Source organism: Tetrahymena thermophila, assembly GCF_000189635.1.
Source record: "Tetrahymena thermophila SB210 genomic scaffold scf_8254813, whole genome shotgun sequence".
NCBI lineage: Eukaryota > Ciliophora > Oligohymenophorea > Hymenostomatida > Tetrahymenidae > Tetrahymena > Tetrahymena thermophila.
In genome coordinates, this window is record NW_002476569.1 from 332,111 (window position 1) to 358,650 (window position 26,540).

General features: G+C 22.2%; 3 protein-coding genes across 3 annotated transcripts; all 3 read right to left on the reverse strand. All coding sequences in view use genetic code 6, as the record gives it.

Moving 5' to 3' along the window:
• Window positions 1-388: 388 nt before the first annotated feature.
• Window positions 389-3,055, reverse strand: TTHERM_00363120 (hypothetical protein; the record flags this gene model as incomplete). Its single annotated transcript, XM_001007423.3, has 3 exons — window positions 389-501; window positions 529-1,962; window positions 2,218-3,055. 3 exons carry the CDS (start codon window positions 3,053-3,055, stop codon window positions 389-391), a joined length of 2,385 nt encoding a protein of 794 aa, XP_001007423.1.
• A 557-nt stretch (window positions 3,056-3,612) lies between these two features.
• On the reverse strand, window positions 3,613-13,234 carry TTHERM_00363130 (transmembrane protein, putative; the record flags this gene model as incomplete). Its single annotated transcript, XM_001007424.2, has 19 exons — window positions 3,613-3,932; window positions 4,016-4,282; window positions 4,351-5,223; window positions 5,335-5,421; window positions 5,686-6,130; window positions 6,187-7,155; window positions 7,215-7,343; window positions 7,494-8,151; window positions 8,276-9,657; window positions 9,718-10,179; window positions 10,360-10,880; window positions 11,174-11,513; window positions 11,565-11,863; window positions 11,920-12,213; window positions 12,294-12,443; window positions 12,503-12,919; window positions 12,985-13,068; window positions 13,121-13,146; window positions 13,209-13,234. The coding sequence occupies 19 exons, from the start codon at window positions 13,232-13,234 to the stop codon at window positions 3,613-3,615; spliced, it is 7,749 nt and encodes a 2,582-aa protein (XP_001007424.2).
• Window positions 13,235-14,915: 1,681 nt separating this feature from the next.
• TTHERM_00363140 (transmembrane protein, putative) lies at window positions 14,916-24,621 on the reverse strand (the record flags this gene model as incomplete). Its single annotated transcript, XM_001007425.2, has 18 exons — window positions 14,916-15,235; window positions 15,319-15,582; window positions 15,659-16,531; window positions 16,652-16,738; window positions 16,886-17,330; window positions 17,388-18,356; window positions 18,416-18,544; window positions 18,797-19,454; window positions 19,615-20,996; window positions 21,062-21,523; window positions 21,671-22,191; window positions 22,495-22,834; window positions 22,892-23,181; window positions 23,242-23,535; window positions 23,636-23,785; window positions 23,849-24,265; window positions 24,319-24,480; window positions 24,540-24,621. 18 exons carry the CDS (start codon window positions 24,619-24,621, stop codon window positions 14,916-14,918), a joined length of 7,845 nt encoding a protein of 2,614 aa, XP_001007425.2.
• Between the last annotated feature and the right edge of the window lie 1,919 nt (window positions 24,622-26,540).

Here is a 26,540-nt window from a genome sequence, read left to right on the forward strand (position 1 = left end):
CACGAATAAACACACAAATTTTGTAAATTTTTTACATAAAAAGAGTAAATTAAATTCTAAAAAAATGGTAATCCAATTTTTAAAGGATTATCTAATTATTATTTTATATTTTTTTGGCTTAATTATTTTTTAACATTTTACCACCAAATAAATAAATAAAATTTTGTTATTATTATTTAAAATTTTTATTTTTTTTTATTTAGTTGACAATTTTATTTTTATTAGGTAAACCTTTTAATTCTATTTTAACTATATATTCAATGTCTTCTATGATGATAAGCATCAAAAAAATTTATAAAATACATTAGTGATGTAAAAAGAAAATTAAAGATTAAAATATAAATACAACAAAAGGTATAATAAATAAGCAATAACTTTTATTAGTGTCTCAAAAAAAGACTTTGGTATTTATAATTTCGTCCATTGGAATAATTATACTATTACTTTAATAGTGACTTTTGTTGTTGGAGTGTTAATTAATTAATATAAGTAATAAATAGGCTATTCAATAATAATTATTAGTCTTACTTGATATTAACTAAAAAAGTGTAGATATATTTTTGATTATTTTGTATCTATTTTTTCTTATCATAGTTAATTCCTGATTAAGTGTAAGAGATGAGATATGCTTTTATGCCAAGGTTTAAACTAATATAGGAGTTATATTTTTTTCTATTTCTGGAAAAGGGATTTATTACAAGTTAAAAATAAAAATGCTCAAGGTTTTTAACTATTAAAGATTGTTAAAGCTTTTAAAAAATTTACTCAAGGCAGAAGAACTGAATTGATGCTTAGATTTATCTAGATGCAGATATAATTGATTTAAGTTAACAAAATTTGGAAGTGCTTCTGAAAGTAATAAAAGTGACTCTTCTTATAAGAAATTTTACTCTTAAATTGATAAAGTAAGTTTCTACAATTTTTTAAGGTACATAGAATAGAAGCTAAAGTTCTTAATTAAATAATCACTTAAAGAAAACTGAGAATCTTATAGGTGTTATTTTTCTTTAATAACTAATCTAAAATGATTTAATTATTTTATAGTTTTTAAGCTATCAGTTAAAATATGCTAATCATCTTAATACAATTTAATACTAGAAGAACACTGAATATCAAAGTTGAAATAAACTATATTATTTTGAGAAATTAAAATATTATTCAATTAATTTAAATTTATAAGAAGCGTTTCCTGATTTTTTTCTTCAATTTTGAGTTGCAGAGAGAGTTTATTAAGGTTTTTTATTTTAGGTAAATAAACCTACATTCCTTCTAATTGATTAATAGCAAGAACTAAAAATCTAAGATTTTCTAAAAACTGCAAGCAAAGTCCAAACTCAATTAATAAATTTGTGTCATTTTCATCCAAGTCGAGAGAAAGACAAATGAGTTACTTCATTGCTATTAATGATTCTCCTAATTTTTTATATTGCAATGAATTTAAATGCGATTCACAAATCTTTAGATGAAGATACTCTAGTTAATTTAACTAAGACAGTCCTTGACTTAATCCTAAAATACCATTTTCACTAAATTTACTTAAGTGTAAATTTAACTTTGATATGTTGTTGCTTTAGTATTGTCTCTCGAATAATATTTTCTCAACATTACAAAATTAAACTCCATCTTCATCAAGCTTGTTTAAAAATTACAATAAACCTATAAAAGTTATCTGAAACGGATTATTCAACTAAATAAAAAGTTGCTTTAGTTTTTTTAGTTTCTATAATCCTTCGTAAATGCATTAAACAGAGTTGTTATCAATTTTTATAGATTCATCTACTGTAAATGAAATCCTGTAGAGCTTTTTTAAGAATCCTAAGCAAATGCTAAAATTAAAAGCTGTAATTTAACTAAAACTGTTATTCTAAGAAACATTAATTTCTAGATCTCTTAATTTAGATAGATTTTAGATACTTCCAAAAAGCAAAATGTAATCTTGATCTTAAATATTGCCATTTTGCCCTATATTTATTTCTAAAGTTTCTAAATTACTTAATTGAGGAATAATTCTACTTAAAGAATTCAAAGAATTAGAATTTAAACAATTTAATTCAATATTTATTATCAAATATTTAAGTGATTCTATTTTATTAAAGAGACTCAACTAGGAATTATAATTTTACAACAAATTTTATTATGATTAATTACTTTCATAATTTTGAATATAAATTTAAAAAGATTTCACATTTTAAATATAATTCAAAATGCTATAAATACAGTCGATTTGGTCTTATTTGAATATTTCTTATTTTAGAGAAAAAGAAAATTATTCTACAGCTTACAATTCTTAAAGGTTTTAAGCAAAAATTTTAATAGAGTTTGAATCAATGTGAGATTCTATGCTTTAAATCTGGATAGTTAATAAAGTTAATCTAAAATACTTTGAAATTGCTTTGCCTAACTAAATTAAGCCTTCTGAGGAGATCACGCAATACTCTGTAAATTCTAATCTGAGTTTTTCCATGAAAAATAGATTTTCAAATTAGTTATAAAATTACTGATTAATATGCATTTTAAACTTTAAGCTTAAGGTGAGTTTTTTCATGTTTAGCTATCCACTAATCCAAAAAATGATCTACTTAAAATGAGATTCATTTACAGATGAGTCTTCAATAGAAGATAAAGTTAATTCTTACAAAGTCTTAATTTGAGTGATAGAATTGATGAACTGTGAAAGATATGCTTCTTACATATCTAAAATATCTATTTGCATACGTTTAATTTCTTTTAATCTACTTAGAAACTCCATAATATTCAAAAAGTTATTAGTGTTCTGTTGACCTATAATTTATAGGAGTGATAAAGAAATACCTTCAACATCAGATAAGTAAACACTATTAAAATAATTTAACTGGTAGTTTAATTTTAGAAGATAAAAATCTTTCTTATACAAAGAAAGTTATATTTTACTGATATCTATTTCATTAGATATTTATTTTCTTTCCTTTAACTATTTTTCAATTATTTCATTTTCTTGTGAAATTTATGATTCGAGCTCATTGCTTCCAAAAGAATATTTTCGTAAAAAAGAAACTTTAGCCTAGTGCTATCCCATTTTGATATGTATGAGCTAATAATCAATTTAACTTAAATTTTTATAATGAACTCTTTTTATTTTTCTTTTTTTTTTTTAAATAATATTTGTCTTCAATAGAAAAATTTAATCAAAATTTTTCAAAAGAAAATTTAAAAATGCCTAAAAAATTTAAATATACCTTAATTCCCAATAAATAAATAAATAAATAAATAAATACATAATACAAAAAGTTTTAATCCTTTTGGATAATTTATCTTTCTATTAATTTCAAAAAAATATTTACAAAATTTACAAAATAAATATGGAAAAAACATGTATTTATAAAATATTTGTTTCATTCATAAATAAAATATTTTTTTTGAAAATTAAATATTAAAAAAAAATAAATTTATCGCAGTTTAGTTGTAATTATATTCTTTGTGTTAAAATATTTATATTTTTTTAGCTAAATTTACTTTATTAGTAAAAAAACTTATTTTAAATAAATATAGTTTAGAATATATAATAAAACAGAAAATACTTTCAAATAAAATAGATTAAGCATCATTATTCAAGAGAAATTTATTATACAAATATCAACTTTTATCTTAGAAATAGGTAATATTCTTTTATCCCTCTTAAAATTCTTGATTTATTTATTCTTTATCAATATCATCACTATCTTCTATTTTATCATTTATTTCTCCTTAAATATTTTAATTTATGTTTTATCCTTGGTCTGAGTTTTAAGGTGAAGAATTTTAATCATGCTCATTTACTTAAATATCTTATTGGTTAGGTGAACTTTAGATTTTAAACTTGCTTTTAGTTTAAATGAGGTTTTATTTTTATGAATAACAGATCAGCTTTCTGGAAGTGGTGTTTTAAGGTAAAGTCATGAAGTCATCTTTTGTATCTAATAAGAATTTATATTAAATAAATAAATAATTATGGCATTATTTTTTAATTAATATTTTTATAAAATGAATAATTAATTACCTATCTTCATTATATCAGTCTCAAATGTTATCTTATTATGATATAAATTTAGCTATTCTACTGTATCTTAATATTTATTATAAGGTGAATCTAATACAATTGAGACATTTTACTCTTCATGTTTACTTTCTTCCTCTCTCTTTTTAAAAAAGCTTATATTTTATATTTATAAATCTTCTTTCTACTTTTTTTATTGTTCCATTTTTTACAAATCATTAATTATTTAGTTGTTGTTTTATTCTTCAAAAATATGCCTATATGATTCACCTAATTTCATTTAAAAATCATATTAATTACTTTTCAATTAAACAATTTTCGAAAATTTAAAAAATTACATAATTATTTTTAAATAGCATCTAAGAAAATTTTTTTCTTTTCTTATGGTTTTAGAGATAAAATCTTCTTAAAAATTGTCTAGAATTTCTATTTTATTTCAGGTTTAATTTATTCTTTTTCATTTTTATTAACAAATCTTTTAAAATAAGATATTCTTTTTGAAAGTGCTTCCACTACTCTGTGTATTATTGCCTTAATTTTGGGAATATAGCCTTTGATGATTTTGCTTAATATCTTATAAATAAACCAAGAATTCATAATTATAATAATTCCAAATGAGGTATAAACGAAATAAAAGAAAGGGTTATCATACATAAATAAACCAAAAAGAACTGTCAAAGCACATACGTTTGTTGAATTAAAATCTATTTCATTTATTTCTGGCTCTTTGTAGGGATGGATTATCAAAGAAAGAATACCATAAGCAGCAATAATGATAAAAACAAGTATTCCCTTTGTAATAATGCTTTGAGAATAGAAATTCAAAACAAGAATTATTGCTAATTTCTCAGCCATCTTGACAAATTCCCAATAAAATGAATAATTTTAATATTCTTTATATAAAAATCCATATTTCAACTTAATTTCGCTAAATTCTAATTTATCTTTGTTTCTCCTTAGCAAAAAAAATAATATAGCAGGAATTATAAAAACCCAGAATAGTAGCATAGGAATAATAAGAGCCAAAATGTAGAATTAATGCTCTCTTGAATAGCAAACAAAAGATACATTAGATAGTATATAATTTGTATCACCTACTTATCTACATGAGAGCAGAGCTACTATTTATGCAACTAAATCAGGCTAAATATAAATTATTAAAAACATAATCGCGGTTGTTAAAATATACCAAGGAAATTTGTACTATTAGCCTTTACATTTTTTATAAATGTAATAGACAAGCAATAAGCTTAAAAATATTAGTATATAGACGAAAGGAATCATTAAAGAAAATAGAAGTCTAAGATAAATAATTGGAATACTTGAGTTTAAATCCTTTAAAGCACAATCAAGTGAACTCATAGTTTTATTAAGAGGCTGTCCAATTGTTTAAGGAAACTCAAAAATTCCTTTTAAATAAATATTTTTTTAATTGAAGAAAGTAACATTAAAATATTTAAAAATTTTTTAAAATAGAAATCAAAATATTCAAAAGGATTTTTTATTTCAATAACCCATCATTCAAATAATATTAAAAATCATTGATTTATTCATTCATTTTTGAATGGAAATTCAATTTTTTTTATCCATTCAAATAATGAATAAATTTCTCTCTTCTGTTCTCAAAATATCACCCACAATAACTCAAATTAAAATAATAATAATTGATTTACCAGAAGGAATTGAAAGGTTAAAAGTTGCAATAGATCCTACGATTTGTATGTAGTTAGTAAACATTTTAATTAAGATTCCTGAATTATCTTTATGTTTTATAAATTGTATTGAATTATTTTTTATGGGAGGTGATTACTAAGAAGATGCAAAATTTTTGCTTTATTATGAAATTTTAGAAAATATATTCTATTAAATTGAAAGAGTATTTCTCTTTTCTCTCAAGCTTTGAGATTTTTTTCTGAGTAGAATATTTTTTTGTATTGCCAAAATTGCTACATTTTTTCTAATAACATCAACATCTCCTTTAATTGCTAAGCACATTGAAAGTATAGTCCAAACTGTTACTAATATTAAAACCCAAACATTTCCTTTAATCTAATCACACCTTGTGCATGAATATTTTGCTGACTTCGCATAAGATTGCCCCCAATACTCACCAAAAATCTTTTATAAATTAAAATCTTAAATATAAAATCAAATTAATTAATAAATTCACTTACATCACATTCTTCACAAAGAGCTCCAATATGACCTTCATAACAAATATGATTTCCAAAGCTACCACCTACACAATTTTCTGGTAGATTAGAACAATCAATTAATAAATTGCTTGTATTACTTTTTCTCCAATATCCAGAATTAGCTACTATATTTGTTCCTCCATAGCATGTAGCTCCCTAAGGACATTCTAAGCAATTAGAAACATCAAAAGAGTAATAATTTTAAGGACATATTTAACACTCAGTTACCTAATTTAGATTATTAATTTTTTCTCCAGGACCACATAGTCTGAAATTAATAAGAATATTAAAAGTGTAATTTTAGATGAATTTTTGTGTTTTTTAATCTAATATGTAAATCTATTAAGAAGTAAAAGATATATTAGCTGATGTACCTGGAGTACCTATGATATTTATATTACTAAATTTAAAGGCTTGCAAATTTTCATCATATTTTGCAAAAAGATCTCCACTTAGAGAATATGAGGATAAATCTTTGGTTTCTGGATCAAAATTAACATTAACTTAATATGTATTGTAATCATCTGAAGTGATTGGATAAATTAATTCATTTTTATTATTCAGTAACACAAATTAAATCTCAGATATATTAGCTCCACTCCTGAAATTGTTTATTACTATTTAGTCTTTTTATACTACCCCATTATTAAGGTATATAAATTAATCAATATTCTTTACTCTCATCTGTGAAGGATATGAAATATCATCTTTTCCATAAATCAAAATAGTATTATTAGTGATTATATTGCTTTCTTAAGTGTCTACAGATAAATTTTATTGATAAATACCTCCTCCAATACTCGCTTTGTTGTTGATTATTTTTGAATTCTTCATTTTGATATTTTAAAAAGCAGAATTTAATATTTAAGAATCAACATACAGAGAACCTCCTCTGGTATTGCAAGAATTTTCAATAAAGGTTGTTTGGTCTATAATCATAGAAAATTTCTAATTTAATTAAAAAAACAAATGATAAAATGTAAATATGATATAATTCTTAAAATTACATCATTTTAAAAAGCATTTAGATATAAAGCTCCTCCATCATTTTAAGAAAAGCAATTTTAAAATTAAGTATTTGATATTTTGTTGGTATCATTAATTCCTTGAATAAATAAAGCGCCTCCAAATGTCGACTATATTTATATTTTTTTAAAAAATTGTTAATTTGAAATAAGGTTGATTTTGATCATTAAAAAAAAGTTTAAGGGCTACAAAATAAGCCTCCGAATAGGTAGAGGGATCCCTTAATTAATGAGAAGTTAGAGTATTTAAAAAATATTTACCTAAATTTCTTAGAAAACTGTGCTATCAATATTTAACGTACCTTTTGAAACTTAAATAGCTCCACCATTACAGTTAGAATTGCATATAATATTAGAGAAAAGGCTATCTTAACTTATATTTATAATTGATTGTGATGTTATAATCAAAGAAGAAGAGGAAGTTTAAGGTGTTTTATAAACATCTTATTAAATTAATCTTTTTTAAGAAAGTGTTTAGCTAATGTTTTTAAATATTATTGAAGAAAGCTCTAATTAGCTTTAGATTGAATAAATTACACTTGTTGTAAATGAAGAATTTAGTAAGTGTGTATTACTTATTTTTATTTAAGAATTTTAAGAGTTGATTAATAAAGGAAAAGTTGCTTATAGAGATTCAATTTAAAGGTTTGTAAAGTTACATTTATCAATACTTAAATTTGAATTTTATAAATTAGTTAGTGTTGATTGCTAAGAAACACCTGTTTTATTAATGTATTAACTAAAAGATATTTGGTTTGAGCTGAATTCCTCTGATAAAATTTATTTTATGTTCTAAAATAATATATTAGTGTTAACTACGTCAATGAAGTAGCTATCTGAAACTCCCTTTACATTTTTAATATATCCTCCTTAAAATTAAATAGTATTTCTCTTATCAGATTATTGATGAGTATATTTTCTATTATTTAAAAAAAATAGTTTTATTTAAATTAAAAAAATTATCAATCTTAAGTTCATTTAAATTATAAACATTTAGTTTTAATTTTTCCTAATTTGAAATATTGTTTTTAAACGAAATTTACTGTTATGCTAGAGTTGAAGCACTATCCATTAGAGTATACAAATTACTGAATTGACAATTGTCACAATTTAGATTCAGAATCTAACCTCCATCATCTATGAAAATAGCACTACCATCCATTTAAGAATATCCTTCACTAAATATAGAATTAGTAAAATTAAGGTTTAATTGATCACCAAAGCTGGTTAAATAAAGAAAACCACCTTTAGATGCTGTAGCTTTAGAGAAATTACTATTCAAAATAGTTATATTATGAGCCTTAGCATTTATCATACTTCCTTAAGAGTTGAATAAAGACAAAGACTAATCATCTGTAAAAGTAGAATTATTAAAAGTGACATTCTCTATGATTAACTCATGAGTCTAAATATAGGCAAAACCATATAAGGAGTTACTATAGGAATCCAAAAATTAAGAATTTGTAATAATTATAGAACCAACATAATTTAAAATATATAATGCTGTGCTTGAAAAGGTTAGAGTGTAATCTACGCTCTTCAAAAATATATTCTAAAATATACAATTGTCTAATTCTACCTAGATTTAATAACCACTAACTATCTACAAAGGTATAGCTTAAGTATTTACACCATTTTAATATAAATATAAATCACTAAAAAAACAATCAGTTATGGTAACATTTGCTTATTAAATATCGCTATTTAATATAGATATCAGGTTTGTATCTTGAGCCTTTTTGTTAATAATTTAAATTTAGGTAAAGTTAGCTAACTATACTTCTTTGATTTGTAAGCAACCTGCTGTATTTTTGTTAGATATTTGATTAATATAATTATTATTATTTATACAAGAAAATCCATTGATAAAGACTTAGTTTGCTTTCTCTATTAACCCAAGCTAAATGTCAAAATGATCAGTTAAGGAGGTATTTTATATCTAAAAATTGGCAATTTTACTAGTTTAAAAGTATTAGGCTATATTTAAATCTTATGCGCTTTGCTAAGATAACTAGTTATTTATAAATTAAACATTATTTAAAATCAGTTCATGAGAAGGGGATTATCTCATTGAATAAAATGCATCAAAAAATATGTAAGTGGTTCTTGCTTAAAAAGTATTATTTTAAACTAATATATTGCTAAATGAGAAAATTTGATTGGGTTGGGTTAGAGTTGTAGCAGTTGAAAAAATTGATTTCTTGCAAAATTAATTATTGCTTATAAGCACACCATCAACTGTATATAATCCAGCTGAGAAAAGAACAGATGTAGTATCTTCTTCTACTTAGTTATTGTTAATAGAACATATATTATTTGATATAGTAAGATTAGCTATTTTAGCTTGAATATTAGATTACTACTATAAAAAGCTAAATGTTTAACCCAAAGTAGAATTAACAATCGAAATGTTAAATAATTCAATCTGTTTATTATTAAATTAATATAATTTTAAAAGATGAATAATAATACAAAGTAAAATTACCTAAGTAGAATTAAAAGTGCTGATAACGAATTAGTGGTTTGTGAAATCTTCTTATACTATTTCATATTTCTAAACTTGCAATTAAGTTTATTAAATTAATATTGATTAACAACTCTTAGTAAAAGATGTTGAAATGAGTTTGAATTATTAGATATTATTAATGATTACTCCTTTATATATATTCTAAAATATCAATCCACAATTTGTTGATATAGTGTCCAATCCATAATATATTACAATATCTTACAACCTAATTTAGTAATAGTTCTACAAGCTCAAAGTGTTTTGGTATTATAAACTTGCATAGATTCCAGGTTAGCTACTCTAAAATGTCAACGAGATAATTTTGTTGAAATAAAAATTCATCAGATTTGGATTTAAGTTCAAAAAGTAACCTGGTTCAATAGAAAAATTTACATCCATATTTGACACTCCATTTATTATTTATTGGTAATATTGAGCCTAATTTAATAATTAAATAAATTAGTAAATTAATTAGATTTATTTTTTTGATTTTATTTTGGTACAAATTTTGAAAAATAATTGACTTATAAACTAAAAATATTTTGAAATTAATTCACAAAAACTAAGAAAATAAAAAAAATATATATATTTCAGAGCAGAAATCCAAAGAAATCATACTTTCATCATAGCAATAAGAAAATTCTGAGATGTTGTAAATGGTTAGCTTGCAGAACCTTTACCATATAGTCCTTTTTCATCATACTAATTAGTAGCATTAAAGTTATAATTTTAAGTACATTAAGTACAGAGGCTAGAATCAGATAAGCAATCTTAGATTGAGTAAAAAATATTACCCATACCATATTAAACCCAAATTGTATAATCGTTGAGCATATCTATGTATATAAGTTTATCATAAATTTATTTTTATTGTATCTACAAAAATAAGTCAAACTAAAGAGAAATCGTGTTAAATTTGTAGATAAAAGCAATTCCTTAATTATAATCCCCTATAGCTACTAATTATGGTTTTGAAAAAGCTTTTAATGCCAAAGGTTAGCTACTTAAAGTTAATAACTTTTAATAATTTCCAGTTTAAAGATCAAAAGAATAAGCATTGTTATCATCACAAGAAATTATCAAAAATTTTGAATTTTCATAGTAAAAAATATCTCCAATTTAAGAATTCTTGCATATACCTATCAGTTAAATTATAATTTTTAAAATCATACTATTTAGAATTTAAAGTATCTAAAATAGATAATAAATAATAAAAATTAGATACATAAAAACCTCAATCTTTCATCCTTTGCAAAAATAAAATATTGAATTTTTAAAATTAATGGATCTTTTTTTCTATTCTCAAATATTTTTTGAATAGGAATTTAATTGAATTGAAAAGTATTACAGTAAATAATTAAAAAGATATTTTAAAATTTTATTTTATAAAATGTTGAAAATAGTAAGTAAGTTATTAATAAATTAAATTTACTGAATTTTATAGAGTATTTAAATGGTATAGTCTGTATGCTTAAATCCCATGAATAGATAGTACCTTAATTATCTATTCCTATTAGCTCTAAGTTATTAAAATTCTCTAAGGAGGCAATTGCAAATGCTGTTTAAATTGATCTAACATCAGATTAATCAGTTGTTAGATTATACCTCTCGGTTGTAGACAAGCAATTGATAAGTTGAAAGAGATAGTTTTCTGTACTGGCTTTAGCAGGAAAAGCTAATGCTACCCAAATTTTTCCATTTAAATAGTAAGGATCTAAATTTTAATTAACATTTGACCAAGTTAATCCAAAAGAAGATGTAATATTAGCAACCTTTTTTTAAAAATATTAAACTTAACATAAATAAATATAAATATTTATTACGTATGCTGTTTGATTAAGTGGGTATATGGGAAATATTTAGATTAAGCTTTGCTAAAATTATCCATTTACTGTGTTGCTTTTAATAAAATACCAATCAAAAATATTCTTTATTTAATAAAAGCTTCCATAATCTAAATTCACAGTTTAACTAAATTTAGATTTTTATGTACCAGGATTATATATTCCAAAGTTACCTCTTTCATAAAGTAATAGTTAATCTGAAGTTAGAAGAACAAATCTATCAGTTTAGCCTGACTATTATCTAATAAATCTCCTACTATAGTAGTCTCCATAAAAATCTAAATTTTAAATTAATAAATTTATTTTTATTTTATTAAAATATTTTATATCTTACATAGATTAAATGTCAGCTCAAAGGTTTAGTAGTTAAAGATACTCACGTAATAACTGGAAGATATTAAGAAGATTGTGCTTTCTTCTAATTAATTCCATCTTGTTTAACTTAAGATACCTACTTAACCCCCAAAGTAAAGTTAGATAGAAGAAAAATCACTATTAAACTACAAATAAGCATAATATGCAGTATTTTGTACTCCTAACCAAAGAAAAGGATATGAAGAGCCATTATAATTATAGTAAACAAATTTTATACTTATAATTACATCATTTGTCTTATATCCATTTAATGCTTTAAATAAATAAATAAGTATTTCATTAATAAAAAATATTAAGTTAATTATATATACAATAAATCGTTAAATAAATTACAAGTTTTTAAAAGAGTTTTGTAAAGTCCCTTTTTGATGTCAATTATTTTTACTGCTATAATCTCTAAAGATTTTCCAGCGATAAATATGATATCTTGAGTTGGGTGCTTTGTGAAACATCTATAAGCATCACTTTTTTAGACAACTTATGCTATTTATATTTATAAAAATTTTAATTCTACTTTTTTTAATTAATGTTAAGAAAATTACAATCTGGAATATATCCATAAAATGAATAGCTAAGAGATTATAGATCTATTCCCCAAGTAATTACACCCATATCATTTGTAGTTAATATTATATTATCGCCACTGCTAAGTGCATATATATTGGAATAATATTGTACAAGATAAAAATTATCTGGAAAGGTTTTAAGTTAATTTGTGTTATCCATAACTTAAACAATTTTTTACTTTACGAAGTCAAATATATTCAATATGTTATAAGCTTTAGTAAGGATAATCAAGTTTGTATTTTTTATAATCTGAATAGACTATAACAAAGGAATAGAAAAAGAACTCAGAACATTTAGAGTATAAGGATCTGCAAAGATAAGATTACCGAAATTTGCAACTACGATTTAGTCAATTGCAGAGACATATTACATTTCTAATATATAATAGTCGGCTATTAATTTGTTAATAATATTTTAGTTAAGAAGTAAAAAAAGAAGTTTAAAATAATTATTTTACCTTTAATAACATTGATGATTTCTCCAGAACTGGATGACATATCATTGTAGTAAACTATACTTGAATCTTAATTAATAGAATTTACTGTATTAATTAAGAGTAAATTAGTTTATGGTATTCTTAGAAAGTTTCTTACTATAAAACCTTACATATTCTAAGGATCTATTAATTTTTATTAAAATAAGCTTGAATAAGAAATTTTTTTCTGAAACTCTATGAATTACTTTGGTATATCTGCAAAAGAGGACATTATTATCCAAATATGAAATTAAAGATAGAGATTAAGGTTATGAATAGGTACTTCATATTATTTATTAGTTTTTATTTTATATTTGTTAATTGATTTCTTTTTTTAAAATAATTTATTTTGGTTTTTTTTTATGGGCTAATGGTAATTTATTTTTAAACAATATTTATTACTAAGTTTTTATTATAATTATTCAGATTAAATTAATCGCTTTTTAAATTGAGTAAATCATTTAATAATAATTTATTTGATAATCTACAAACCATAAAGAACTAAAAGTAGTTTAATCAAATTTTGATAATGAATAATTTTAAGCAACCAATTTTTTTTTATTTTAATTTTAAAACTAGTAAACAAATTGAGGTTCTCACTAGTAAAATCCACATTAAATTAAAAAAAAAGTATTGTTTTCAAATATTTATAATCATATTTCATTGTTGCTAATAAAAAAAATAGAATATTTCTAAGTATCTTTATTCACTGTTAATATCACATATTGGTTTATATTAAATTAGATTTTTGATGCCTTTTTTGAGTTATTAATTGGTTTAATATTATATAAATTCCGTATGAATTATTTATTTATTTATTTATGGCTAGTAAAAGGAATTAAGAGTGCATGCGTTTTATTTACTAGTTAATTTTTTATAAAATAACTCTTCATCAATCATTTCATAATTTGATAAATTCTAATCTAATTATTTATTTTGAGCTAGTAAAAAGAAATCAGATGCAAATTACCTTTTTTGAAATTATTCTAAGTTACTGGTAAAAAAGCACTAAAATTCTAAGTAAAAAGTTTTTAATTTATATATATTAAATAGTATATAGACAATAATTAATATTAAATTTCTATTATAAATCTGATACTCCTTTTACAAATATTTAGTCAATGTTTTTTTGATGTTTATATTTATCAAAATAGTTTATTTTAGTTGGATTATAAGCTAAACCAAGTTTATTTAATATCTGTTTAGTTATAGAAAAATAATTAATTAGCTTATCATTTTGAGGAATTTAATTATTATTTACAGATTAGTGACAAATTAATGTCAACAACAACAACAACAACAACAACAACAACAACAACAACAACAACAACAACAAAAATTACTTGAATAAATATGTATCAAATTTAATTTTATCCATACGAAAGTAAACTCATTTTTATAATATAAAATTGTATTTGTTTAGTTATTATAAAATTCTTACTTAGTTTTTCGTATCAAATTACTTTCAAAAGTAAAAATTTAGTTAGATTTTTTGAAAGGAAGAAAGTCAGTCACAGCTGATCAAAAATTTTGAATTTATATTTTAATAATTATTACTATCAAGTAATACTCTTTGATTTTGTTAAAAAAAAACACAAAAAATTAATAATCTTACTTCTTAAAAATAAGTACTTATAATAAAATAGCGAATAAATTTGTTTCAATATTTTATTTTAAGCTAGTACCTAATCAAATAAAATTTTGATTATAAACCTCAAAAATATCTAAAAATAACTCTTTAAACCATTTAAATAAAAAGTTAAATTTTAAATAAATAAATATACCATAATAAAAAAATTAATATTTTTTCCTTTTTAATAAAATATCATAAAGAGTATATAATAAAATATAAAATACTTATTAATAAAATAAGTAAAGCATCATTTATTCAAGAGTAATTTATTATATAAATATCAACTTTTATCTTAGAAATATGTAACATTCTTTTATCCCTCTTAAAATTCTTGATTTATTTATTCCTTATCAATATCATCACTATCTTCTATTTTATCAATTATTTATCCTTAAATAATTTAACTTATGTTTTATCCTTGGTCTGAGTCTTAAGATTGAGGACTTTAATCTTGCTCATGTACTTAATTATCTTATTAGCTAGGTGTACTTTTGATTTTAAACTTGCTTTTAGTTTAAATGAGGTTTTATTTTTATTAATAATAGATAAGCTTTCTGGAATTGGCGTCTTAAGGCAAAGATATGAAGTCCTCTTTTGTATCTAATAAGAATTTATTTTAAATAAATAAATAAATAAGGGATGATTTTTTAATGAATAGTTTGAAAAATTGAATAATTGATTACCTATCTTCATAATATCAGTCTCAAATGTTAACTTATTATCATAATATTTTAGCTATTCTACTGTATCTTAATATTTAGAAAAAGGTGAATCTATTACAATTGAGACATTTTATTCATCCTATTTATTTTCTTCTCTCTTTTTAAAAGAGTTTTCATTTTATATTTATAAATCTTCTGACTAGATTTTTTATTGTTCATTAATTTACAACTCATTAGTTTTCTAGTTGCTGTTTTACTCTTCAAAAATATGTCTATATGATTCACCTAATTTCATTTAAAAATCATTTAAATTACTTTTCAATTAAAAATTTTCTTAAATATTTAAAATTAAAAAAATTACATAATTATTTTTAAATAGCATCCAAGAAAATTTTTTTCTTTTCTTATGGTTTTAAAGATAAAATCTTCTTAAAAATTGTCTAGAATTTCTATTTTATTTCAGGTTTAATTTATTCTTTTTCATTTTTTTTAACAAATCTTTTAAAATAAGATATTCTTTTTGACAGTGATTCCACTGCTCTGTGTATTACTGCCTTAATTTTCGGGATATAGCCTTTGATGATTTTGCTTAATATCTTACAAATAAACCATGAATTCATAATTATAATAATTCCAAATGAGGTATAGACGAAATAAAAGAAAGGGTTATCATACATAAATAAACCAAAAAGAACAGTCAAAGCACAAACATTTGTTGAATTAAAATCTATTTCATTTATTTCTGTCTCTTAGTAGGGATGGATTATCAAAGTAAGAATACCATAGGCAGCAATAATGATAAAAACAAGTATTCCTTTTGTAACAATACTTTGAGAATAGAAATTCAAGACAAGAATAATTGCTAATTTCTCAGCCATCTTGATAAATTCCCAATAAAATGCATAATTTTAATATTCTTTATATAAAAATCCATATTTCAACTTAATTTCGCTAGATTCTAATTTATCTTTGTTTCTCCTTAACAGGAAAAAAAATATAGCAGGAATTATAAAAACCCAAAGTAGTAGCATAGGAATAATAAGAGCCAAAATGTAGAATTAATGTTCTCTGGAATAGCAAACAAAGGAAACATTAGATAGTATATAATTTGTATCACCTACTTATCTACACGAGAGCAGAGCAATTATTTAGGCAACTAAATCAGGCTAAATATAAATTATTAAAAACATAATTGCAGTTGTTAAAATATACCAAGGAAATCTTATCTATTAGCCTTTACATTTTTTACAATTTTTGAAAATATAATAGACAAGCAATAAACTTAAAAATATCAATATATAGACTAAAGGAATCATTAAAGAAAACAAAAGTCTAAGATAAATAATAGGAATACTTGAGTTTAAATCCTTTAAAGCACAATCAAGAGAACTCATAGTTTTATTAAGAGGCTGTCCAATTGTTTAAGGAAACTCAAAAATTCCTTTTAAATAAAAATTTATTTTAATTGAATAAAGTAAAATTAAAATATTTAAAAAATTTTTTAAAATAGAAATCAATAAAAAGGATTTTGATTTCAATAATTCATTATTTTAATAATGTTAAAAATTGGTAATTTTAATTAATTTACCAGAAGGAATTGAAAGGTTAAAAGTTGCAATCGATCCTACGATTTGTATGTAGTTAGTAAACATTTTAATTAATATTCCTGAATTATCTTTATGTTTTTTAAATTGTATTGAATTATTTTTTATGGAAGGTGAATGCTAAGAAGATGCAAAATATTTGCTTTATTATGAAATTTTAGAAAATATATTTTATTAAGTTGAAAGTGTATGTCTCTTTTCTCTCATGCTCAAAGATTTTTTTCTTAATAGAATATTTTTTTGTATTGCCAAAATTGCTACATTTTTTCTAAGAACATCAACATCTCCTTTAATTGCTAAGCACATTGAAAGTATAGTCCAAACTGTTACTAATATTAAAACCCAAACATTTCCTTTAATCTAATCACACCTTGTGCATGAATATTTTGCTGACTTTGCATAAGATTACCCCCAATACTCACCAAAAATCTGTTATTAATTAAAAATCTTAAAAATAAATTCAAATTAATTAATTTATTCAATTACATCACATTCTTCACAAAGAGCTCCAATATGACCTTCATAACAAATATGATTTCCAAAGCTACCACCTACACAATTTTCTGATAGATTAGAACAATCAATTAATAAATTGCTTGTATTACTTTTTCTCCAATATCCAGAATTAGCTACTATATTTGTTCCTCCATAGCATGTAGCTCCCTAAGGACATTCTAAGCAATTAGAAACATCAAAAGAGTAATAATTTTAAGGACATATTTAACACTCAGTTACTTAATTTAGATTATTGATTTTTTCTCCAGGACCACATAGTCTGAAATTAATAAGAATATTAAAAGTGTAATTTTAGATGAATTTTTGTGTTTTTTAATCTAATATGTAGATCTATTTAGAAGTAAAAGATATGTTAGCTGATGTACCTGGAGTACCTATGATATTTATATTACTAAATTTAAAGGCTTGCAAATGTTCATCATATTTTGCAAAAAGATCTCCACTTAGAGAATATGACGATAAATCTTTGGTTTCTGGATCAAAATTAACATTAACTTAGTATGTATTGTAATCATCTGAAGTGATTGGATAAATTAATTCATTTTTATTATTCAGTAACACAAATTAAATCTCAGATATATTAGCTCCGCTCCTAAAATTGTTTATTACTATTTAGTGTTTTTATACTACCGCATTATTAAGCTATATAAATTCATCAATATTCTTTACTCTCAACTGTGAAGGATATGAAATATCATCTTTTCCATAAATCAAAATAGTATTATTAGTGATTATATTGCTTTCTTAAGTGTCTACAGATAAATTTTATTGATAAATACCTCCTCCAATACTAGCTTTGTTGTTAATTATTTTAGAATTCTTCATTTTGATACTTTAATAAGCAGAATTTAATATTTAAGAATCAACATACAGAGAACCTCCTCTGGTATTGCAAGAATTTTCAATAAAGGTTGTTTGGTCTATGATCATAGAAAATTTCTAATTTAATTAAAAAAATAAATGATAAAATGCAAATATGATATAATTTTTAAGATTACATCATTTTAAAGTGCATTTAGATATAATACTCCTCCATCATTTTAAGAAAAGCAATTTTAAAATTAAGTATTTGATATTTTGTTGGTATCATTAATTCCTTGAATGAATAACGCGCCTCCAAATGTAGACTATATTTATGTTTTTTAAAAATATTGTTAATTTGAAATAAGGTTTATTTTGATCATTTAAAAAAGTTTAAAAACTCTTTTTACAAATAATATTTTAAATAAATATAATATAATATGATTTAATTAATTATTAATTAGGGGCCACTTATATTAAGGGTCAATAAATAATTTTAGGGCTGCAAAATAGGCCTCTAAATAGGAGGTAGGGCTCCCTTAATTAATGAGAAGTTAGAGTATTTGAAAAATATTTACTTGAATTTCTTAGAAAACTGTGCTATCAATATTAAATGTACCTTTTGAAACTTAAATAGCTCCACCATTACAGTTAGAATTGCATATAATATTAGAGAAAAGGCTACCTTAGCTTATATTTAATATTGATTCTGATGCTATAATCAAAGAAGAAGAGGATATTTAAGGTGTTTAATAAATATTTTGTTAAATTAATCTTTTTAAAAAAAGTTTTTAGCTAATGTTTTTAAATATTATCTAAGAAAGCTCTAATTAGCTTTAGATTGAATAAATTACACTTGTTGTAAATGAAGAATTTAGCAAGTGTGTATTACTTATTTTTATGTAAGAATTTTAAGACCTGATTAATAAAGGAAAAGTTGCTGATGGAGATTCAATTTAAAGGTTTGTAAAATTACATTTATCAATAGTTAAATTTGAATTTTATAAATTAGTTAGTGTAGATTGCTAAGAAACACCTGTTTTATTAATGTATTAACTAAAAGATATTTGGTTTGAGCTGAATTCCTCTGATAAAATTTATTTTATGTTCTAAAATAATATATCAGTGTTAACTACGTCAATGAAGTAGCTATCTGAAACTCCCTTCACATTTTTAATATATCCTCCTTAAAATTAAATATTATTTCTCTTATCAGATTATCTCTTAGTATATTTTCTATTTAAAAAAATTAGTTTAGTTCAAATTTAAAAAAATTATCAATCTTAAGTTCATTTAAATTATAAACATTTAGTTTTTATAATTATTTATTTTAATCATTTTTAAAAATTTAATTTTTTCTAATTTGAAATATTGTTTTTAAATGAAATTAGTTTACTGTTATGCTAGAGTTGAAGCACTATCCATTAGAGTATACAAATTACTGAATTGACAATTGTCACAATTTAGATTAAGAATCTAACCTCCATCATCTATGAAAATAGCACTACCATCGATTGAAGAATATCCTTCACTAAATAGAGTATTAGTAAAATTAATGTTTAATTGATCACCAAAACTCGTTAAATAAAGAAAACCACCTTTAGATGCTGTAGTTTTAGAGAAATTACTATTCAAAATAGTTATATTATGAGCCTTAGCATTTATCATACTTCCTTAAGAGTTAAATAAAGACAAAGACTAATCATCTGTAAAAGTAGAATTATTAAAAGTGACATTCTCTATAATTAATTCATTAGTCTAAATATAGGCAAAACCATATAAGGAGTTACTATAGGAATCCAAAAATTAAGAATTTGTAATAATTATTGAACCAACATAATTTAAAATATATAATGCTGTGCTTGAGAAGGTTAATGTGTAATCTAAACTCTTCAAAAATATATTCTAAAATATACAATTGTCTATTTCGACCTAGATTTAATAACCACTAACTATCTACAAAGGTATAGCTTAAGTATTTACACAATTTTAATATAAATATAAATCACTAAAAAAACCATCAGTTATGGTAACATTTGCTTATTAAATATCGCTATTTAATATTGATATCAGGTTTGTATCTTGAGCTTTTTTGTTAATAATTTAAATTTAGGTAAAATTAGCTGACTATACTTCTTTGATTTGTAAGCAACCTGCTGTAGTTTTGTTAGGTATTTGATTAATATAATTATCATTATTTACACAAGAAAATCCATCGATAAAGACTTAGTTTGCTATCTCTATTAACCCAAGCTAAATGTCAAAATGATCAATTAAGGAGGTATTTTATATCTAAAAATTGGCAATTTTATTAGTTTAAAAGTATTAGGCAATATTTAAATCTTATGCGCTTTGCTAAGATAACTAGTTATTTATAAACTAAACATTATTTAAAATCAGTTCGTGAGAAGGGGATTATCTGATTGAATAAAATGCATTAAAAAATATGTAAGTAGTTCTTGCTTAAAATGTATTATTTTAAACTAATATATTGCTAAATGAGAAAATTTGATTGAGTTGAGTTAGAGTTGTAACAGTTGAAAAAATTGATTTCTTGCAAAATTAATTATTGCTTATAAGCACACCATCAACTATATATAATCCAGCTGAGAAAAGAACAGATATAGTATCTTCTTCTACTTAGTTATTGTTAATAGAACATATATTATTTGATATAGTAAGATTAGCTATCTTAGCTTGAATATTAGATTACTACTACAAAAGGCTAAATGTTTAACCAAAAGTAGAATTAACTATAGAAATGTTAAATAATTCAATCTGTTTATTTTTTAAATTAATATAATTTTAAAAAATGAATAATAATACAAAGTAAAAATAATTACCTAAGTAGAATTAAAAGTGCTGATAACGAATTAGTGATTTGTGAAATCTTCTTATACTATTTCATATTTCTAAACTTGCAATTAGGTTTATTAAATTAATATTTATTAACAACTCTTTGTTAAAGATGTTGAATTGAGATTGAATTACTAGATATTATTAATGACTACTCCTTGTTATATATTTTAAAACATCAATCCACAATTTGCTGATATAGTGTCCAATCCATAATATATTGCAATATCTTGCAATTTGATTTAGTGATAGTTCTACAAACTCAAGGTGTTTTGGTATTTTAAACTTGCATAAATTCCAGGTTAGCTACTCTAAAATGTCAATGAGATAATTTTGTTGAAATAGAAATTCATCAGATTTGGATTTAAGTTCAAAAAGTAACCTGGTTCAATAGAAAAGTTTACATCCATATTTTACACTCCACTTATTGTTTATTGGTAATATTGAGCCTAATTTAATAATTAAATAAATTAGTTTTAATTTTTTTTGGTACAAATTTTCAAAGATAGTTTATTTAAAAAAAGAAATTTGAAGATAATACAAAGCCAAACAAAGTAAATGAAAAAAATTAAATATTTATATCCATAAAATAATACTTTCATCATAGCAGTAAGAAAACTTCTAGAAGTTGTAAATGGTTAACTTTATGAACCTGCACCATATAGTCCATTTATATCATATTAATTAGTGGCATTAAAATAATACTTTTAAGTACATTAAGTACAGAGACTAGAATCAGATAAGCAATCTTAGATTGAGTAGAAAATATTTCCCTAACCATATTAAACCCAAATTGTATAATCGTTGAGCATATCTATGTAAGTAAGTTTATCATAAATTTATTTTTATTGTATTTGCAAAAAGTAATCAAAATAAAGAGAAATTGTGTTAAATTTGTAGATGAAAGCAATTCCTTAATTAGAATCCCCTATTGCTACTAATTATGGTTTTGAAAAAGCTTTCAAAGCCAAAGGTTAGCTACTTAAAGTTAATAACTTTTGATAATTTCCTGTTTAAAGATTAAATGAATAAACATTATTATCATCACAAGTCATTATCAAATATTTAGAATTTCCATAGTAAAAAATATCTCCAATTTAAGAATTCTTGCATATACCTATCAGTTAAATTATAATTTATAAAATCATACTATTTAGAATTTAAAGTATATAAAATAAATATTAAAAATAAGATACATTAAAACCTCAATCTTTCATCCTTTGGTTAATTAAAAGAATAAATTTTTTAAATTAAGAAAATTCAATTCTCAAATATTATTTTAGTAGGAATTTAATTATGTTGAATCGTATTACAGTAAATAAATAAAAAAAGTTATTAAAAAGATATTTTTAAACTATTTATTTAATAAAATATTGGAAAAAATTAAAAAGCAATGTAATGAAAAATAAATTTAAATTACTGAATTTTATAGAGTTTTTAAAAGGTATTGTTTGCATACTTAAATCCCAAGAATAGATTGTGCCTTAATTATCTACTCCTATTAATTCTAAATTATTAGTATTCTCTAAGGAGGCAATTCCAAACGCTGTTTAAATTTATCGAACATCAGATTAATTAGAAGTTAGATTATATCTCTCTGTTGTAGACTAGCAATTAATCAGTTAGAAAAGATAGTTTTCTGTATTGGCTTTAGCAGGAAAAGCTAATACTACCCAAAATTTTCCATTTAAATAATAAGGATCTAAATTTTAATTAACATTTGACCAACTTAATCCAAAAGAAGATGTAATGTTAGTAACCTTTTTTTAAAAATATTTCAATTAAATATAATGTAAATAAATCAAAATATTTATTACATTTGCTGTTTGACTAAGAGGATATATAGGAAATATTTAGATTAAGCTTTATCCATTTGAATTGACACTTTTAAGAAAATACCAATCAAAAATATTCTTTATTTAATAAAAGCTTCCATAATTATAAAACCCGCTGTAAATTAATGTAGATTTTTATGTACTAGGATCATAAGTTCCAAAGTTACCTCTTTCATAAAGTAATATTTTATTTGTTTAAAGAAAAACAAATCTATCAGTTGAGCCTGACTATTGTCTAATAAATCTCCTACTAAAATAACCCGCAAAAAAATCTGATATATTTTAAATTAATAAATTTATTATTTATTTTATTAAAATATTTTTTATCTTACATAGATTGTACGTTAACTAAAATGATTAGTAGTTAAATATACTCACATAAAAACTGGAAGATATTAAGAAGATTGTGCTTTCTTCTATTTAATTCCATATTGCTTAACTTTAAATTGCTATTGAGCTACCAAGTTAAAGTTAGATAGTAGAAAAATCACTATTAAACTGCAAATAAGCATAGTATGCAATATTTTGTACTCCTAACCAAATAGTGGGATATGTATAACCATTTTTGTTATAGTAAACAAATTTTACGCTTAAAATTGCATCAGTTGTCTTATACCCATTCAATGCTTTAAGTTTATAAATAAGTATTCATAAAAAAAATAAAAAACTTTATGTTAATTGTGTATTTAATTAAGTAAGCAATTAATAAATTGTTTAATAAATTACACATTTTTAAAAGAGTTTTGTAAAGTCCCTTTTTGATGTCAATTATTTTTACTGCTATAATCTCTAATGATTTTCCAGCAATAAATATGATATCTTGAGTTGGATGTTTTGTGAAACATCTTTTCGCATCATTTTTTTAGACAACTTATGCTATTCATATTTATAAAAATTTAGATTCTACTTTTATTAATTAATATTAAGAAAATAAATTACAATCTGGAATATACCCATAAAATTAATAGCTAAGCAATTATAGATCTATTCCCCAAGAAATTACACCCATATCATTTGTAGTTAATATAATATTATCACCACTGCTAAGTGCATATATATTGGAATAGTATTGTACAAGACTAGAATTATCTGGAAAGGTTTGAAGTTAATTTGTGTTATCCATAACTTAAACTATTTATTACTTTACGAAGTCAAATATATTTAGTTTATTATAACCTTTAGTAAGGATAATGAAGTTTGTATTTTTTATAATCTGAATTGACTACAACTAGGGAGTAGAAAAAGAACTAATAACATTTAGAGTATAAGGATCTGCAAAGATAAGATTACCAGAATTTGCAACTACAATCTAGTCAGTTGCAGAGTTATATTAAAAGTCTAATATGTAATAGTCAGCTATTAATTTATTAAATATACTTTAGTTAAGAAGTAAAAAATAATTATTTTACTCTTAATAACATTGATGATCTCTCCAGAAATGGATGACATATCATTGTAGTAAACTATACTTGAATCATTACCTCCAGAAAATACTGTATTAATTAAGAGTAAATTCGTTTATGGTATTCTAAGAAAGTTTTTTATAGAAAAACCTTAAATATTCTAAGGATCTGTTAATTATTGTTAAAATAAGCTTTAAAAAGTAATTTATTTTGAGGTTATGGATTACTTTGGTATACTTGCAAAAGAGGACATTGTTATCCAAATATAATATTTAAGATAGAGATTAAACTTAGCAATAAGTACTTCATATTATTTATTAATATTTATTTTTTTAATTTTAATTAGTTAATTTTTTTTTTCTTAAATTATTTATTTTTGTTTATTTAGATGTGCAAATGTATTTTTAAATAATGGTTATCGCTATCATTTTTCTTTAATTATCAAGATTAAATAATTGTATTTTTAATTTGATTAAACATCATTTAATATTAAATTATTTAATAGTGTAAAATCCATCAAAAGCTAGAAATAGTTTAATAATAAATTTGCGGTAATAAATAATTTTAAGCAACCAATTATTTTTATAAATCAAAAAACCCTTAAATTTATAAAAAATTATATTTTTGGCATATTTAAAATTCTATAATTGATTTATATATGGATAGTTATTTAGCCTTGCACGAAACACCTATTTTATAATATATAACAAATTGATAGTATTCATTAATAAATATAAATTATTATTATTAAAATAAATTATTTTTTTTCAAATATTTATAATTTTATTTTATTTTACTTAATAAAAAGAATTGATTTTACTTAGTTTCTTCATTCACTGTTAATATCATATCACATATTGGCTTACTTTCAATTAGATTTTAGTCATCATTTCTTGAATTATTATTCAGCCAGGTATGATAAATTCTATTTTGAATTACTTATTTAGGGCAGTAAAAAGAATTAATATGGCACGCATTTTATTTACCTACTAGCCCATTTTCTAAAAAATTGTTGATCAGCAATTTTTTGATTCATTCTAAGGTTAATCTAATACTGATTATCTTTTTTGAAATTATTCTAAGTAAAATGTAAAAAGCAATAAAAATTGTAAAGTAAAAAGTTGTTGATTTTGATATTAAATAGTATGTTAACTGATATAATTAATTTTAAAATTCTATTCTATACTTGATACCCATTTTAATAAAACTTAGTCAATATTTTTTTCACTTTTTATACTGTATGAAAAAGTTTTTATTATAGTTGAACTATAAGCTAAAAACTAATTTATTTAACAACTGTTCAACCTTTAAAAAAACTAATTCATTAATATATAATGTTGAGGAATTTAATTACTATTTTAAGGTTAGTAACATATTGTCAGCAAATAAGATTTACTTGTATTATATTTGCATTAAAGTAAATTTTTCCATGGAAAAATATACTTCATTAATAATATAAAAATATATTAATTTAGTTACAAAATACTTAGTTTTTGTACTAGAACAGCTGGGTTTCATTTTATCTTCAAATTACTTTCAAAAGTAAAAATTTATTGATTTTTTGAAAGTATGAATGTCAAAGCTGATCAATATTTTAAATTTGTGTTTTTAATAATTATTACTTTCAAGTAGAAATGTTTGAGTTTGTTTAAAAAAGCACGCAAAATTGATAATGTTACTCATTAAAAATAAGTATAGATTAATAAAATTGCTAAAAACTTTATTTATCAATATTTTATTTTTGAGATTACATATTATCAAATTTTTTGATTATAAAATTTACAAATGCCCAAAAGTTACTCTTCAAATATTAAAGTAAAAGTTAATTTTTAAATAATTATTTTATAGGTTTATTAATATTTTAAAATCATGCTTTTTAATACATTTTATTAAAATATGATATTTGATTTAAAAAATAAAAATCTATTGTATAGCTATTAAAAAATGGTTTTAATATTTATTTTACTACTTAAAAAATGGTGAAACATTAAATTTTAATGGAAAAAATACTTTTAAACCATTTAAACCACTCAAAAAAAAAAAAAATCAACATTAATTCTTATTAGATTAATATATTAAAACTGATATAGAATTATATAATTAATTTACAGTATTACTAAATTTCTTTGTTGATGTTATCGAAAAATATAATTATAAATTTAATAATTAAATCTGCAAAAATGTAATTTATTTATGCTTTGCTTTAAGAAAACTCTATTCAATAATTT